The sequence below is a fragment of the Fukomys damarensis genome, unplaced genomic scaffold (assembly GCF_012274545.1).
Source record: "Fukomys damarensis isolate Sample0158 unplaced genomic scaffold, DMR_v1.0_HiC HiC_scaffold_17, whole genome shotgun sequence".
Classification (NCBI taxonomy): domain Eukaryota; kingdom Metazoa; phylum Chordata; class Mammalia; order Rodentia; family Bathyergidae; genus Fukomys; species Fukomys damarensis.
Window position 1 is genome coordinate 33,395,473 of NW_022900929.1, and position 13,105 is coordinate 33,408,577.

The 13,105-nt window shown below is 36.0% G+C and overlaps 1 protein-coding gene across 3 annotated transcripts in view; it reads left to right on the forward strand.

Annotated features, from left to right (window-relative positions):
* Positions 1 to 13,105, forward strand: part of Ubr1 (ubiquitin protein ligase E3 component n-recognin 1) — a 186,562-nt gene that overhangs the window by 80,688 nt on the left and 92,769 nt on the right. For all 3 annotated transcript variants that reach the window (XM_010624811.3, XM_010624806.3, XM_010624808.3), the window contains 7 exons: positions 1,054 to 1,177; positions 1,741 to 1,848; positions 3,156 to 3,244; positions 5,056 to 5,154; positions 6,026 to 6,183; positions 11,050 to 11,149; positions 12,017 to 12,145. In XM_010624811.3, the coding sequence (XP_010623113.1) occupies positions 1,054 to 1,177; positions 1,741 to 1,848; positions 3,156 to 3,244; positions 5,056 to 5,154; positions 6,026 to 6,183; positions 11,050 to 11,149; positions 12,017 to 12,145 (807 nt within the window). The remainder of the gene's footprint in view (positions 1 to 1,053; positions 1,178 to 1,740; positions 1,849 to 3,155; positions 3,245 to 5,055; positions 5,155 to 6,025; positions 6,184 to 11,049; positions 11,150 to 12,016; positions 12,146 to 13,105) is intronic.

Below are 13,105 nucleotides of genomic sequence, written 5' to 3' on the forward strand. Positions count from 1 at the left end.
AAAAAAAAAAAAAAATGAAAACAGAAAACATTTGGTGTGACTCTTGAAGAGTGACTAGTTTAGCAGACTGGCAAAGGGAAGACTATAGTCCTTATACACACGGGATATATATTATGGGTAAGGGAGTGTGTGGCAAGTTCAATGGAGTACAGATTTTCAGATGGTTCCCCAAAAGCACTTGAGTGAAGAGATAGCTTTTATAAATATGTGTTTTTAAGATTTCTTTGAAAGTTGTACTGCTGAGCTCCCAGAGCAGCTGTTGTTTCAGACTTAGCAGTTGATAAGTCTTTGCCCAGTCCTTAGGCTTAGCAGCAGGGTTTGGGTTGGTCTCAGGTTTTACTTTGATACTAACCACGTCGGCCCCCCTTTTTTTTTTTTTTTTTTTTTGGTACTGGGGTTTGAACTTGCAAGGCAGGCAGCAGCACCACTGAACTAAATCCCTGGCCCAAGGCCATACTCTTAAGTGAAATAAATAGGACACATGAGTAATAGTTTCTCTGGTGTGAGAAACTAAAAGTGTAAATAAGGATCAAAATGTGTAATTGATAATGTGAAATAGGAAGAAAAGGTCTACAGGGGTAGGGGAAATTGGAGAGGTAGGGGAAAGGAAAAATATGAGACAAGGAAAAAATGGAAACAGTGTAAGTAGGGAGGAGTGGAAGGGTTGAAGGGAGGGTAGGGGAATGGGAAAAAAATAAGAAACAAGATACAGCATGTAAAGGTACAAGTTCCCAATGATTAATGCAACTGTATTGTATACCAAAAATGTACCAATAAACTTAATGGAGGTGGGAGAATAGATTACTTAGGCCAAGCATGGTGGTGCATATATGTAATTTCATTTCTAGATAGTCTGAGGCAGGAGGATCACCATGAATTTGAGGCCAGCCTGGGCTACATAGTGAATTCAAAGCTAGCCTGAACTATATAGTGAGACCTTTTCTTAAAAAGAAAGAAAGAAAAAAAAAGAATAGATTACTTAAGTAAAAGCAAAATTTACTATACTAGTTTTTTGGTGCTTTTAAAAGTTTTTATTATTCTTTTCACTTGTAGAGTCATTCAGAAAATGTTTCTCAACATCCACTTCATGTAGAAGTATTACATTCTGAAGTTATGGCTCATCAAAAATTTGCTTTGCGTCTTGGTTCCTGGATGAACAAAATTATGAGCTATTCAAGTAAGTATACCTCCTATTTGCTTTATTTCTGATAAGCTATTGGTTCTTTATGGTCACAAATTATATGTTATTGAATATAAAATGTTTTCCTTTCTGATCAAGTATCCATTTTAGTCAGTTTTCAATATTATATTTCAGATGCATAATATCATGAGATATTCTGTAGAATACATAATGTCCAATAATATCCTTTATTTGCTCTTGGTTTTTTTTTTGGTCCCAGAGATTTTGAACTCAGGACCTTGTCCTTGCAAGGCAGGTGGCAGAACCATTAAGCTAAATCCCCAGCCTCTTGCTCTTGATTTTTGATATTGACAGAATCATTCTTTTTTTTTTAAGAGTAGGAAAAATTTATTGAGGGAAAGAAAGCTTCTTTCTAAGAGAGACAGAAGGGGGACTGGAAAGTGGGTTGCCTCTGACAGAATCATTCTTGACCTGAAGCATAATAGGTTTAGTTTTTTCATATATTTTTCATGTGTTTTCATGCTTTTTCATTTCATATAGGAAATGTACTTTTAGGAGAAATTTCTTAAGAATAAAAATTACTTAATTTTTATTTATAGGTGATTTTAGACAGATATTTTGCCAAGCATGTCTTAGAGAAGAACCTGGCTCTGAGAATCCCTGTCTCATAAGCAGGTTAATGCTTTGGGATGCAAAGCTGTATAAAGGTAAGTAGACCTTTACCTGTACTGCTTACCAGGAATGAAAAGAAGATAGTAACTTAAAAACTTAATTATGAAGATATGACATGTGAAGTTAAGGAACCAATCAATTTGTATTTTTCTGTATCAAAAGGAAGCCTTTTAATTATAGTCCCTTTTCATTTCATCAGGACCAGTTAAAAAGAATTGTGTGTGTGTGCGCATGCGTGTGTGCGTGCGTGTGCGCGCGCCTGTGCGCACATGCGTAGTTTTATGTCTTCATTTAAAAAAATCTAAATGAATGCCAGGTGTACATACCTGTAACCCCAGTACTGTACTTCAGGGACTGAAGCAGGAAAATTACTGCAAGTTTCAGGCCAGCCTAAGCAACATAGTGAGTTCAAGGTCAGCCTGGACTACCTATTAAGCTCCTGCCTCAAAAAAAAAAAAAAAAAAAAAAGGAGTGGGGAGGCAGGGATGTAGCTCAGCAACACCATGCCTGCCTGGCAAATGCAATGTCTTCAGTTCAATCCCTGGTGCTGCGGGGGAAAAAAAAAGGAAAAAATCTAAATGAATGCCATACATAATAGTAGTACATGCCTAAAAGCCCAGCTCCTGTAAAGGCTGAAAGAGTAGGATTGTGAGTTCAAAGGCCAGCCTTGAAAAATTAGCGAGACCTTATCTTAACATAAAAGTAAAAAGGGATCGGGCATTCTCACATATGCTTATAATCCCAGTATCCCAAGAGGGTCACAAGTTTGAGCCTAGCATGGGCAATTTAGTGACTTAGTGAAAGAGAACCTGTCTAAAAATTTTTTTATTTTTATTTATTTATTTATTTTTTGTTTCTTGAGACAGGGTCTTGCTGTGTAGTTTGGGCTGGCCTTGAATTCACTATGTAGTCTAAGTTGGCCTTGAACTCATGGCAGTTGTACTACCTCAGCCTCTAAGTACTGGAATTGAAGGTGTGTATCACCACACATGGCCCCCAGTTTTTTTTAAAGGGCTGGGAGGGCCAGGGATTTAGCTCAGTGGTTCTGCTGCCTGCCTCGCAAGCACAAGGTCCCGAGTTCAATCCCCAGTACCAAACAATAAATAGAAGGGCTGGGGATGTAGCTCAGTTCGACCCCCCCACCCCCAAAAAAGTACAGAAAAAGAAAGGCAACATATGTATTTCAAATTTAACATTAAATATTACTGTAATAAATGCTACTCATAATTGTCTTTGAGGTCTATATGAAATACTTTTATAATATTCTACTATTTATAATTACTAGAATATTGTTTTTGCCTTGGTAATATCTCCTTACCCCTCAACCCTAAATGATATATAGGTGCCCGTAAGATCCTTCATGAATTGATCTTCAGCAGTTTTTTTATGGAGATGGAATACAAAAAACTCTTTGCTATGGAGTTTGTGAAGGTAATTGCTATTTATAAATATCAATAGAAAGGCAGTTTTTATAAATGAAGTAATAGAAACAATTATGAATTGAATTTTATGATTTCTTTGTCAAAAGTTCATTATTTTATGTTATATTAATATTTTCATAAATGGCATTTGGTAGTATGGAAACACCAGTCTTGGAGAAGAGTTAGATGGAAAATTACCTATTTTCCCAGGCTGTATGAAGAAAGGTTATCACATTCACACCTGCATTTGTTCTTTCTGGTTATATTTATTTGCATGTCAGTAAAATTATAATACAAACAGAAGTGACTGATTTCAGAGAACAGCTGGAACAGGAGCAAATGTGTATATTAAAGGGAAGCAGGAATTAGGTGACCAAAAGTTATAGCTAACTGAAACTAAAACACAAGAGTGAAATTTACACCTTTTTAACATGTTTATTGATCTGCTGTCTATCTCTTATGGTATACTTTTTGCTCTATCTCAAGATAGGTTACAAGATTACATAGAAGAAGAACTTTGAATTTTTTACTTTGCCTTTTACGAAGACATACAACAAATACTTGCTGATTTCTTCTGATTTTGAGTTGAAGATAATTCTGTAAGATTTAAGATAGGGCAAGAAAGGACTCAGGATGGAATTAGAAGGAGAGAGGGGAATAATAATTGCTGTTGGCAGTGATGCCGGCGTGGTGGGATAGAACACCTGTGTTAGCTGGCATTGTGGTGCACACCTGTAATCCTGGTACTCTGGAAGGCTGAGGAGGATTTTGAGCTGGAGCCCAACATGAGCAACTAAGTGATTGAGACCTTGCTTCAAAGCAAAAAAAAAAAAAAAGCTGGAGAAGTAGCTCAGTATGAAAATTCTTCTAAAACTCATTAGAGATAGAATATTAATAGGATTAGAGATAATATGTATGATCTGAAATGAAATTTTATTTTCTTACACTAGAACTAATCTCCACCTAGATGATAATTTTTATACAACATAGTTATTTTTTCAACTCTTAGAAATTCTGGGGGATTAAATTAAACGTGTAGATCAAGTATCCAACTGAGTGCTTACATGTGCTTGGTACATGACTGGATGTATTATTAATTTTGTTACACTAATGTTTTGGGGTTTATTTTCAGCTGGTGTGCACTGGTATGGATAAACAATTATTTGCAACCATCATCTATTCCAGTTAGGGCTGGATTGAATATGATTGGTTGGTTTTCTGGGTCATATCAGTTGTTAAATACTTTAAATATATTCCCTGTCCTATACCATTGGAGTAGAAACTACTGAAGATTGTTCCAGATTGTTTGGAAAAAGGATAAACTATACTATTGCATTCCTCCGTGATTTTCACCTGTGTTTTTTGTTTTAACAGTTCTTCCAACTCTTCTGTGTTGAGTAGTTAAATTCATGTTTGTTCTGTTTTTGGGGAGGTGTCAGAGTTCAAACTCAGGACCTTGCATATGCGAGGCAAATGGCAGCACCATTGTAAATCCCCAGACCCCATATTTTTTCTTTTTTTATTGTTGTTTTCTTTTTAGGATATTTTTGTTGACCATGATATCTTGCCTTATTAATTCAGAATTACATTATGCTTTTCATCTTATGATGAAAAGCTTGCTGCACGTAGTAAAATTGAGATTTTTGTGGGGTTGTTTTTGTTGTCTTTTGTTTTTTGGTACCAGGGATCGAACTCACAACCTTGCACTTGTGAGGTGGGCGCAATGCCACTAAGCTAAATCCCCTGCCCTAAAATTGAGATTTTTAAAATAGTAGTGATTTAATAGTGAATTGTAATTGATTCTCCACTTGTATCTTTCAGTATTATAAACAACTGCAGAAAGAATATATCAGTGACGACCATGACAGGAGCATTTCTATAACTGCACTCTCAGTTCAGATGTTCACTGTGCCTACTCTGGTATGTGTCATTTATTTCTTTGCAGTTTTATATCAAAGTAACTGCTTTTAATTAATTTTATTAACTTAATGTTAATTAAATTAAAACAACATCAGAATCTCTAAACTGGGCTAATTCTACTTGGAAAACTGAAAATACCTCAGTAATATTTGTATGAGAATAGTGTTTTAGTGATGTGCAAGACTGAGTAACTGGCCACTACCCTCATCCAGATGTCTGATCTCTGCAGATTGCCATGCAAAGGTGACTTCTCACTTTCTAGAGTAACTTAGAAGCACTACTTTTTCCATACCAAAACTTTTTTTTTTTAATTTTACCCTTTTGTTTTTAGTTTTTATTTGGGGGAGATAAATAGAGTAAGACCAGAGAGAGTAAACCTGTCAAGATGTGTCAAAATGTGTGAGATGGTGGTGCAGAATCCTAGGAGGAAAATGGAAGTTTCTGCTACTTTTTTATACTATTATTTTCCTATTTCTGCTGGACAGTTTGATTAACTATTCCCCCCTTCCACCTTTTCAAAAGGCCAGAGAAAAGGATGAGGAAGAAAAACTGGATTGGAGGTGTGGGAAAGATACCAGAATAGATACTAATGTGATCGAAATGAAGGATATCTTTGTGTAATTTTGATGATAAATGTTTATCTAAATAACCTATGTAATGAGTTTGGAGTATCCAGACAAGTGTTTTTTAGTTACTGAAGAGGAGAGGGTCTTTACTGATAGAAACTAACTTACCAATAATTTGCTGTTCTCTAAAACCTAAGAACTGTTACTGCTCAATAAATATGTACTAAAAATTACTAACCGACCAACCAAATGAATGAGTGATGATGAACTAATGCTAAAGACAATATTCTTGAAATATTCTGCAGGCTCGACATCTTATTGAAGAGCAGAATGTTATCTCTGTCATTACTGAAACTCTGCTAGAAGTTTTACCTGAGTACTTGGACAGGAACAATAAATTCAACTTCCAGGGGTATAGCCAGGACAAACTGGGAAGAGTATATGCAGTAATATGTGACCTAAAGTAAGTAATTTGAGTCATATTACAATGTGTGTCTTTGCTCTGTTTTGTGAGTAAACTTCTGGCTGGTCCTTTTGGTTGTGTGGGATTCTCTTTATAATGATGCGAGCACAAAAAGCTATTACTACTTCTTGTTAATACAGTTGGCTCTCTATACCCAAGGGCTTCACATCTGTAGAGTCAACCACCTGTATACAGAAAATATTTGAAAAAAATAATTGATTCTGTACTGAGCACATACAAACTTTTTTGCTTCTCAAAATAACATAGGATGATAAGTATTTACATAGTATTTCTCTTAGGTATTAAATCTAAAGGTGATTTAAAGTATTCTGGAGGATGTACATAGGCTAGATGCAAATAAGCCTTTTATATATCTTTATCTTTTTTTTTTTTTTTTTTTTTTTTTTTTTTTTTTTGTAGCGGGGATCAAACTCAGGACCTTGCACTTGCGAGGCAGGTGGCAGAACCACTGCACTAAATCCCCAGCCCTAAGTTTTTTATATATTCTAGGGGGCGGGTGCCAGAACCAGTCTCCACTGATACCAGTGGGGGTTTGTGAAGGTCTTCAGTGAAGTTGTTTTCCTGAATTTACAGCCAAGTTAATAAAGGAAGTACTGAGGAAAGAGAGGCCTGTCACAGGTATTTGGGGTCTCCTGGGTCACCAAATGGATCTTCATTGTAATTACCACACCTTTTACTTACTTCCACTCACTTCTTTGTGGTTCTGTCCCTCTTGTGTAGTCTCTTAGTATAGTAGTATATTCTCAGGTGACCTGTTGATTTAAATTTAACTCCCCTTTACACACACACACACACACACACACACACACACACACACACACCCCAAGTCATCAAAGTTTATCAGAGGCTTCTTTTGTTTTTGCTATTTTGTTGATTTAAATTTAACTCCCCTTTACACACACACACACACACACACACACACACCCCAAGTCATCAAAGTTTATCAGAGGCTTCTTTTGTTTTTGCTATTTTGGTGTTTAATTTTGAAATAGGGTCTCACTATGTAGTTGAGACTGACCTGGAATTCTCTTTGTAGCCCAGGCTGGTCTTGAACTCACAGCGATCCTCCGGCCTCAGCCTCCCTAGTGCTGGGATTACATGCGTGCGCCACCACGTCCAGTTATGGGAGGCTTCTCAATTGGGGTTTTTTTTCCCCTGAAGAGCATTGGCAAATCACATGATAGGTCACCTTTACTGTTGAACCTAAAAGGGAATAAATTTATTTTTATAATAGGTGGTGAATATTATAAGGATTAAGATAGATAACTATTTAATAAATCATAGACTTCAAAAATTATTTTTTAAATATAGTAGAACAAAATATATTTTATTTAGTTGTTATTTATTAAAAATTCAAAGACATGTGTGATTATTTTTCATCTCAAGGGTGTGAGGGGGGGTTCCAATTTTATCCACATCTGGTGACTGTAGGTTATAAAACACTCAGGTCCTGCAGGTGTGATAACATTAACAAATTACCTTTAAAGAAAAGGTTTATATGCCATTCATATAAGAAATTGAGGAATTTGAGTCTTAAATAATTCAGCTCAGTAATATCTAGAATCTTCTGTGTAGTCCCGAAATCTAGCAAATGCTTTTCTGTTTTTTTGTTTGTTTGTTTGTTTTTTGCTGGGATTGAACCCAGGGCTTTGCATATGGTAGCAAGGAATCTATAACTAAACTACACCTCAATCTCCTATTTTTGAACATATTTCTAAATTGGATTGGAAGTCTATTTGTTGCTACCATCTATAACCTACAGTCAGCAGGTGTAATTTCTTCTAGACTTTGTACTTCTCCATAGTCTAACCATATGCTTATCTGACCTCACCTCAGCATGAAATAAATTTTTGATACTGGTAAAAACTGCTCAAGCACCCTCAGGAAATTTTCATTCCGTCAAAACAGTGCATTCGAACTCTTTTTTTATTTTTTATTTTTTTGGTACCAGCGATCAAACTCAGGGCCTTGTGTTTGCAAGGCAGGTGTCAGCACCACTGAGCTAAATCCCAGACCCCTCCAACTCTTGTTTTACTGTGTGTGTGTGTGCAGGTATGTATGTCTGTATTTTATTTTAAGACAGGCTCTCACTAAATTGCCAGACTGGCTTAAGATTCATGATCCTCCTGCCTTTGCCTTAGCCTCCCGAAAAGCTGGGATTACAGGTGTGTGCCACCACACCTGGCAACCACTTCTTCAATCGTTTTCATTTCATATTGTTTAAAATTTCTTCTAAATCTTTGCCTGCTTCTAAAACCTGTTCCAGTTAAATGTATCCCATGTATATGCCAAGAAATGAGCACAGTTCTCCAGTTCTAGTAAATCATGGAAAGGTTTACTGCTTCTCGCTTCTATTTAATAATATATCTCTGTTAATTTAGTTTTTTCCTCACTTTATGGAAGATATCTGAGCTGTTTGGTTTCACGGTTGTTAATTCACTGTAGAAATGAAACCTTGGCCCTCTTAAGGAAGTATCACCCTGTAATGTGTTGCTGTGTTCCATATATGAAAAGTATAGCAGACACAAGACTCTTACACCAGATCACCCCTTTGCTCTTCCACTCTGTCTGTTCCTTTCTGTCTCTTTTCCAATTTGCCTTTGCCACCTACTTTTATCTACAGACTTCTCTTCTTTCCCACCTTACCCTATTTACCTGTGAGGACAACTGTGGAGGTAAGGTGTAAACTCTGTGAGAAACTAGAAATGTAAATTATCTTTTGCTCTGGATCCGTGCTTCTTATATTTTGATGTACATCCAGATTATCTCAGTATTGTTAAGGTACAGATTTTTATTCAGTAGTTCTGATTAGAGCCTAAGAGCTTGCATTTCTAAAAGATACTCAGGTGATAACTACTGCTTCTGCTTGGTGGATTACATTTTAAGTAGCAGTGCTCTAGAAAATGGCCAGACCTTAATGCCTTTTGTTTATTTTGGCAGATTATAATTAAGTCTTTTTAATTTATTTTTGAATTCTTGGTACTTGGAATTGAACTCAGGGGCACTTTACCCCTGAGATACAGCCCCTGACCTCCTCTATTCTTTTTATATTTTGAGACAGTGTCTTGATAAGCTGTCCAAGTATGGTCCTCCTGCCTTAGCCTCCTTAAATTCTGGGATTATAGGCATGTACCACTGTACCCAGTTTTCTTTTATTTTAAAAGATTTAACTCAGTGTGGTGATGCACACATGTAATTCCAGCCCTTGGAAAGCTGAGGCAAGAGGATCACTATGAGTTTGAGGCCAACCTGGGCTACTTAGTGTATTCATTGATAGCCTGAACTTCATAGAGAAACCTTGTGTCAAAACAAAACATAAAAGATTTGGGTGTTAAGTATTATATTTCAAAGTTAATTGTTTGATAAGGTCCTGATTTTTTTTTTAACTTTTATATTGAGGCTTGAATCCAGGAGCGTTCTACCACTGAACTACATCCTTAGGCTCCCCATCCCCTGCATTTTTTTTTTTTTTTTAACTTTGAAGCTGGATCATGCTAAAATTGCCCCGACTGGTCTGGAACTTGTGATCTTGCCTCAGCCTCCTGAGTAGCTGGGATTATGGCTCTGTGCCACTGTGCCCACCCTGATGATAGCATTTTAATGTATAACCACATATTAATGATGTCTAATGAATGACAAAAATTTAACTGCAATCCCCACTGTCCTTAAAATTGAATTTTTTTTCCTGTCTTTGTTGCCTTTTATATTTCTATATTACTTTCTTTGTGCTTTTTTTAGTGTTTTGACACAAGGTCTTGCTATGTAGTTCAGGTTGGTCATGAACTCACTATGTAGCCCAGGCTGTGTGTGCCACCACACCCAGCACCGTACATCATTTTAGTGCTTAACACTGGATTTCAGTGTCCCCTAAATATATCTGGTTTCCTCACTGCTCTTTGAAGTTGAAGGAAAAGGATGTATATCTTGTTCATGCTTATGTTCCCAATACCTGGTATATATGACAGTAATGCATTTTAATTTAATTCAAAATAATTTCTAATAATTATCAGTGATTGCTAACTGAGAAGTCATTCCATTATAAATGTTTTTCTCAATGGATATGAAACCAATCATTATCTTTTCAACCAAAGGAAATGCTGTAAATTATAGGCTAAAATGGATCTGTTTCTTCATGAAATTATTACATCCTAATGGGCAAACCAGGATGACATAGGTACTTACATCCTTCTTCCAGGTTCTGGATTCTGAACCTGGAAGTAGGAAATCCATTCCAGAACTTTTTTTTTTTTTTTTTTTTTTTTTTTTTGGTATGGGGGATCGAACTCAGGCTCTTGAGCTTGTGAGGCAGGCAGCAGAACCACTGAGCCAAATCCCCGCCCCATTCCAAATTTCTTGAACCTGAAGGGATATCAGCTGGCCTTTTAGGTAATGAGTATAAAAAGTTCTAGATATGTAATATGTTTGTCCAGAGTTGGCTAATGTCCGAGGGTCACTTAATCATTCCAACTTCTCAGGATGTAATGTGTGGAGCAGTCAGCCTTAGCTTTAGTATCTGTTTCTTGTAGGATATTCCCACGGTTTGCTGTTTATATGTAAAATAAAGGTAAATAAATAATTCTAGCTCTGCTCAGAGCTTGTAGTTATTTTAAGAAGTTAGAATGTATAATTTTGGGGGTCAGGGATTTAGCTCAGTGGTTCCACCGCCAGCCTCGCAAGCACAAGGACCCAAGTTCGATCCCTGGCACTGGGGGAAAAAAAAAGAGGCTGAAAAACACTAGATAGAATGTATAATTTTGTTAAGACATCATTGTTTATAACCCTGAGAACCTTTAAATATTTCAAGACAAATAAATGAAATATTTCTTTCCTTTTTTGAAATGATAGGTATATCCTGATCAGCAAGCCCACAATATGGACAGAAAGATTAAGAATGCAGTTCCTTGAAGGTTTTCGATCTTTTTTGAAGATTCTTACCTGCATGCAGGTATTGTGGTTCCTCTGTACATCAGTGAGAGAAATTTATTTTAAAAAGTATAATCTTACTGTAGTTGCTGGTGCTGTTGTTCTTTTCCTTTTTCCTCCTTTTCTTCCTCTCTTCCTTTCTTCTTCCTCTTCCTCCTCCTGCTTCTTTGAAAATTGTAAATTTTATGAGAGAAAATGTTTCTAGCAAAATAGAAATAAGATTTACTCATTAACTCATTAATCCTACTTTTATCTTTCTTTATACCTTTGTTTACAATTGCTATTACTTTTTTTTTTTGGCACCGAGGATCAAACTTGGGACCTTGCGCTTGGGAAGCAGGCAATGGAACCACTGAGCTAAATACCCAGCCACTACTACTATTAATGCTTATTGAAAGTTTTTCATGTGATACATGTATGATAAGCATTTCATATGCATTATCTCTTTTGAGCCTTCCGGCAATCTTATGAAGTAGTTGGCTATTATTATTTATTATTATTATTATTATTATTATTATTCTCAATTTATATATAAGGAATGGAAGCTTAAAAGTAGTTTGACCAGAGCCGGGATTTAGCTCAGTGGCATTGCTGCCTGCATTGCAAGCACAAGGTCCTGAGTTCAATCCCTGGTACTACCAAAAAAAAAAAAAGTAGTTTGCCCAGCATCATATAACTTGAGCCTGCACGTAGCTAGACAGAGCTGATACTTGCTAGATGTCCTCTTCCTTGAAGGCTGAGATTTGAACGCCTGTATTCTGACCTAGTATAAAAACCATGTTAAAAGTTAAAATATGTTTTTATAAATATAAATCCTCACAGTTTTATATCTTGCCAGTAGGGGAGCAAAAAAAGAGGGTAATATATGTTTACCAACCTTTTCTTACAGGGAATGGAAGAAATCAGAAGACAGGTTGGGCAACACATTGAAGTAGATCCTGACTGGGAGGCTGCCATTGCTATACAGATGCAGCTGAAAAATATTTTACTTATGTTCCAAGAGTGGTGTGCCTGTGATGTAAGTAAAATACATTACTAAGAATATTGCCTTTTTGAGTGCTCTAATAGTTATTAATGTTTTATATGGAGCATCCTTGATGTAAATTTTTATTATATATTTAGTATACATTTCTTAGATACTTGAATTTGTTATTTAAATTTAGAGGAATATCCAGTTTTATGTACTTGATTAGAAAATGTGCCTCAGGATGGTTTTGCTTATTTAGAGGAAACACAGCATTTAAAAATGCACATATTGTTACACACATTTATTTATTTGAAAATATTAGTGAGTTGATAATTAAGACCATGTAGACTTTTAAGTATTTCAGGAATAGAAAGGAGTGAATAGTTTTAGTACATGTGTTAAGCCATGTAAAAGTCTAATAAATAAATTTAATAATTAAATTTTAATAAATTTAGTGATAGTTTTTAATAAATCTTTAAATATTACTTTCCAAATACAGAACTAAAGTAGTTTCTTAAACAACAATTTTAGGTGATGACCTTCTTTAAATACACTAATACTGATATAGGAAGAAGAGATGTAACTCTCAAACCTACTAGATATCTGAAACACGAGTTCCTGTTCATTAAAATCAAAGAATGAATTCTAGAAACAATGGAGGTTAAGCGTAGGAAAAATTTATCAGGAGAAAGAAAGCTTCTGCCTAAGAGAGACTGAAGGGGGACCTGAAAGTGGATTGCCCACTCCCTCCACTTTTCAAAGAAGTTTTATACAGCAAAGCCATGTGAGGTGGGTACAAAGTAGGACAAAACTATAAGACCCAATGGAAATTTATATCGTGGGCGTGAGGTGGGACAAAACCATGACCAACCAATAAGATTACAAGTATAGTCTCCCAGACAGTACTGATTAAATGGGGAAACAAGTCAAGTAGAAAGCATAGAAGGAACTGAGCAAGGATTTTCGGTGGAAAGGGGTGGGGTCAGGGACCTTTCTTGGAAGATCTTTGTC